The sequence below is a fragment of the Benincasa hispida genome, chromosome 12, assembly GCF_009727055.1.
Source record: "Benincasa hispida cultivar B227 chromosome 12, ASM972705v1, whole genome shotgun sequence".
Taxonomy (NCBI): Eukaryota; Viridiplantae; Streptophyta; class Magnoliopsida; order Cucurbitales; family Cucurbitaceae; genus Benincasa; species Benincasa hispida.
The window spans coordinates 43,849,459-43,854,637 of NC_052360.1; the positions used below are offsets into that span (position 1 = coordinate 43,849,459).

At 42.6% G+C, this 5,179-nt stretch overlaps 1 protein-coding gene across 1 annotated transcript; it reads right to left on the bottom strand.

Annotated features, from left to right (window-relative positions):
• Positions 1-3,015: 3,015 nt before the first annotated feature.
• LOC120067515 lies at positions 3,016-4,484 on the bottom strand. Its single transcript, XM_039019065.1, has 3 exons — positions 4,149-4,484; positions 3,832-4,037; positions 3,016-3,670 (listed from the first exon to the last, which is right to left on the bottom strand). Exons 1-3 carry the CDS (start codon positions 4,482-4,484, stop codon positions 3,016-3,018), a joined length of 1,197 nt encoding a protein of 398 aa, XP_038874993.1.
• Positions 4,485-5,179: the final 695 nt, after the last annotated feature.

Sequence of the window (5,179 nt, forward strand, 5' to 3'; positions counted from 1 at the left end):
AAATGTAAAGATTATTGAGGGGCATGAGGTTCTGGAAGAGGATTCTAATGTGGTACTGAAGGAGTTTCTTCAAAAATCAGATGCTGTCAAAGATGCAGAGGCACCATGGGACCATGAAGATAGGTTGTTAGAAAATTGAAGTACTCATGGTTGTGCTCCGCTAGCTGTCTTTGTGCAGGTGGATCGTATAAGTGTTGCGCTGAATGTGATCAATGCCTGCCTTGCCATTGGAAGCACTGCATTGTAAATCGTTCGACTCGCTCGATTACTGCATCAATTCTCTAGCGAAGAAGGCTTGTTGCTGGGAGAAGAGTTCTTGTTGTTGGGAGAAGAGTTTGTTTTGTTGGGCAAGATAGAGGACCGCATATCTGCTAACTCAACAGCCAAGACTGCAACGGTGGGTTGTGGTTTGCGATTGTCTCGCCATCGACGTTTTGGGCGTTGCGGTAGAATGTGCGTTCACCCAAATCGCGTGGGTCATCAGCATGTGCGGGTGGAAGGGGAAGTTGCGGGTTTGATGATGATGAAGGTGAGGTTGGGGTTGTTGGGTATGCGGTTGGAGAATCTGGGGCAAGGAGAAGATTTGATAAAGTGCTCGGGAAGTGGACAAAAAGGTTGTACGGGAGGGCTTTGGAGGTGGGAACGAGTAATTGGGCATCACTCCAAATGCACGATGTAAAATTGGGAGAATACTCCTCGTCCCAAGTTGATACTACTTTCCATACTTCACTATCCAATGCGTCCTCTTTGTAATTCTATGACCAACGCATGGATTTTGCTCTCAACGCAAGGTTTCCTCAACTTGCCCACTCTTTTTAAATGTATTTTGAGTTGTGATCTGAAAAATAAAGTCTTTGGCCCAATTTATAGGCATCCAAACCTTCTCAAAATTTGACACCTCCTACTTGGCTACATGTCCAAGTGTTTCCTCCTCACACTACCAACACATCTTTTTTATCAACGTAATCTAAGTGTCTTCCTCCTATATAGCCAACACATGAGCCTCAAATTGCATGTCCTCAGATGCAACCACCTCAAATTCTTAAGGCTTAAGGCTTCCTCCCAAGAAGACACATGGTTTGATAATTTCCTTTAGGTGATCTCATCCTTTATATGTGTCCAACTCTTGGATGCTCAACGCATAGTCCACAAACAACGCATAGCAAGCCACTTACTACCATTGTAATCCAACTTAGCTATCGCAATCCAACTTAGCCATCACAAGAGCTAGCCATCACCAACGCATAGGGTGACCGCCCATCCTCGACGCATGGCTCACTAGGTAGCATCACACGGCTTGCCTGGCATGGGCGCATGGTGTTGGCCACCAACGCATGGGCGTGCTGCATAGGTTGGCCGGTCGACGTATGGGCGTGCCGCATAGGCTGGCCATCGCTCGCTCGCTCGTCTGCATGGGCATGCTTGGCCGCATGGGCTGTGCGCTTGGCTGCATGGCAGAAGTGTTCGATGCACGGCCATTCGGTAGGGCTCTTCGATGCATAGACATGGCCGCTCGGTCAGGGCGCTTGCTGCACGACATGGCTGCTCGACACATGGCAAGGGTGTTTGGCTGAGGCTGCTCGATGCATTGGGCAAAGGCGTCTAGCCGAGGTTGCTCGATACATGGCAAGGGCATTTGGCAGCGCTTGGCCTGCTCGACACATGGGCTGCCTTCCACGCATCACCTCCATCTTTCTTCCTTCAGCCACATGCCATCACCAACGACCCTTCCAACACATCAACACACCCTTCCAACACATTGGTCCCTTCCAACGCATCCCACACAAAATTCTATACTTAGCCAAATTTCCAAATTTTTCCCAAAAGTCAAGCTTCCAAATTTCCTCTTTTCTTCTAATTTCCACTCTTTTCTCTATTATTACACACTAGTTTCCATATCAACCTACTCACCACATTAGTCTTAGTAGGGAATGTACTCAAGTAGAGAAATTAGGATTCAAGGTTCACATTAGAAATGGGCATGGGCGTGGGCTATGGGCGCGAGTGGGTGAGGCTAGCTATGGTTGGGCAAGGCTGGATGGGCTGAGGTGTGCTGAGGGGCCTTGGCATGGCAGGAGGCATGCTGGTGGGGCTGGCAGCCTTGGGGGGTGGCTGGCCTGCTGCTACCCTGTTTGAGAAAACACTAGTTTCACTTTAACCAACTTTTAACCAAACTTAAAGCAAAACTTTGCACATACTTCCTTCATGAAATATGTTAAAAAACTTTAAGTATCTAACCTCAAAATTACAACTCTTAACTCGTATTCTAGAGCTCAGAATCTCTCCTGGACTACACCTTACTCGGATTTAGTAGTTTTCTGGGCAATCTTCACTATTTTCACGATTTCTCCAATTTTCTGATCTCAAATCACTTGAGCAGCCCTAGAATTGACTCAAACACTATAAGCTTTAATCTGGTTTAAATATGGAAGCTTTTGCACGAGTATTTTGAGAGAACTATCGCATTCTTCAGACCCTAAGTTTCCGGACGAAGTTGCACACTTTTTCCTCCAATCAAAGTCCTCCACCCAGCTGCTTGTTTTCCCTACTACATGGCTTTTTATTCATTTTCCTTATCCTTTGTAGCCTTGCAAGCAGTATCAAGTTAAATTAATTTTATATTTTAGCAAATTAATCCAAAAATGTTTTTTAGAAAACAAACAACTCCAGCACCCCTCTCGGCCAACTTGCATTTCCTACAAAAAAAAATTTCTTTCTTTCCTTGTAACCCTTAGCCAATAACAAATCATGTTCACTATACAAGTGCCCAATCATGAAAAATTGTTCCAATAATAACATGTATGAATACATTTCTAAAAGAACTTGCATTTGTTAAGTAATTTTCAACTTTAATTCCAACACTTAGAATTAAAACTTTCTTAGGTCATACAATCCAAGTTATTTATTTAGGTACATAAGCTCACTTATCTAGGTTGATGCTAAGCATAAACAAGAGAAAAAGGGACAAGGGCTTACAAGTCAGTACCCCCTTTTTGTGAATTTCGTCCTCGAAATTTAGCGGAAAGTCATCAAGAGAAAAAAATGAGGATATTTGGTTCTCATTTGTTGTTCGCTTTCCCAAGTTGCTTCTTCCACTCCATGGTTTCTCCACAACACTTTGACTAGTGGAATCGTCTTGTTCCTCAATACCTGCTCCTTCCTATCTATGATTTGTACAGGTTCTTCCTCATAGGACAAATTTTCCTTAAGTTGCAATGGTTGTGATTCTAGAACATGAGATGGGTCTGAAATATATTTACGCAACATTGACACATGGAAGACATCATATATCTTTGAAAGCTCAATTGGCAATGTCAAATGGTAGGCTGATGATCCTATGCATTCCAAAATTTCATATGTTCCTATATACCTCGGACTCACTTTTCCTTTCTTACCAAAGCGTAGCACTCCTTTCCAAGGAGAAAGATTCAGGAAAACTCTATCTCCCACCTCGAATTCCAAATATCGACGATGTTTGTCAGCATAACTTTTCTGGGGATCCTGAGTTGTCTTAAGTTTCTCCCTAATGATTTTAATAGTATTAGTAGTGATTTGCACCAATTCTGGTCCGAATAAATTCCTCTCACCAACTTCGTCCCAACATACTGGGGTTCTACATTTCCTCCCATACAAAGCTTCATATGGAGCCATTTCAATACTGGAATGGTAACTGTTATTATATGCAAACTCTATCAGTGGAAGATGAGAATCCTAGTTGCCCTTAAAACTGCAGCACACAGGCTCGGAGCATGTCTTCCAAAGTCTGAATAGTCCGTTCTGACTGCCCATCTATCTGGGGATGGAATCCTATGCTAAATTTAAGTTTAGTACCAAGGGCGTGTTGCAAGCTTGGCCAAAACTTTGACGTGAATAGGATCTTGGTTAGAGACAATCGATACTGGTGCTCCATAGCGACTAACAACCTCTGCTACATACATCTTAGCCAACTTATCCAAATAATAAGTGGCTTTAACTGGTAAAAATCTCGCTATCTTAGTCAATCTGTCAATTATCACCCAGATGCCATCATGACCATTCTGAGTGCAAGGAAGTCAAAATAAGAAGTCCATGGTAACATGCTCCTACTTTCATTCTGGCACTGGGAGTGGGTTTAGAAGTTTAGCTGTTTTCTGTCTGATAGGTTCAACCTGCTGGCAAATCATGCATTTCAATACATATTCAGCTATATCGCGTTTCATCCTTGGCCACCAGTAGAACTGTTTCAAAGTCGGATACATTTTAGTGCTACCTGGATGTATTGTATAGGCTGAGCTATGGGCTTCCTCTAAAATCTCTTGCTTTATGTCCACCCTATTAGGAAGACACACAGGGTTATATCTTATTACAGCTCCGTCGCTCCTTACATCATAGTCTGTCTGATAACCTCGCTCCACTATTTTTTGTATCTGCTTCAACATTTCATCATTTTTCTGTGCCTCAATAATCTTGTCAATTAGGGTAGGCCTTACCTGAATTTGTGCCATTAAACCTCCCTAGTTATCTGCTACTAACACTGCATCACAACCCTTTAGTTCACATAAAAGAGATGAACTAATAGCATTCGATGAAGCCTTTGCATATAATGCCTTCGTGCTCAATGCATCAGCTACCACATTAGCCTTGCCTGGATGATAATCAATGGTAGAGTCATAATCTTTGATCAGCTCTAGCCACCTTCTTTGCCTCATATTTAACTCCTTCTGATCAAAGACATACTTCAAGCTTTTATGATCTGTAAGTATGCGACATTTTTCCCCATACAAATAATGTCGCCAAATCTTTAGCGCCAACACTATTGTTGCTAACTCTAGATCATGTGTTGGGTAATTACATTCGTGTTGTTTCAACTATCTGGAAGCATAAGCTATCAATTTGCCCTTTTGCATAAGAACACACCCTAAGCCTTGGTGAGAAGCATCACAATAAACTTCGTACTCGACACCAGGTGTTGGAAGTGTTAAAATAGGTGTTGAAACCAATCTCCTTTTCAATTCCTGAAAACTCCGTTCACAATCCTCCGTCCACAAAAATTTAGCATTCTTCTTGGTCAGAGTTGTTAATGAAAGTGCCATCTTTGAGAATCTCTCAACAAAATGGTGGTAATAACCATCTAAACTCAGAAAGCTACTTACCTTAGTCACTGTCTTGGGTTGCTCCCATTTAAGTACTGCTTCTATTT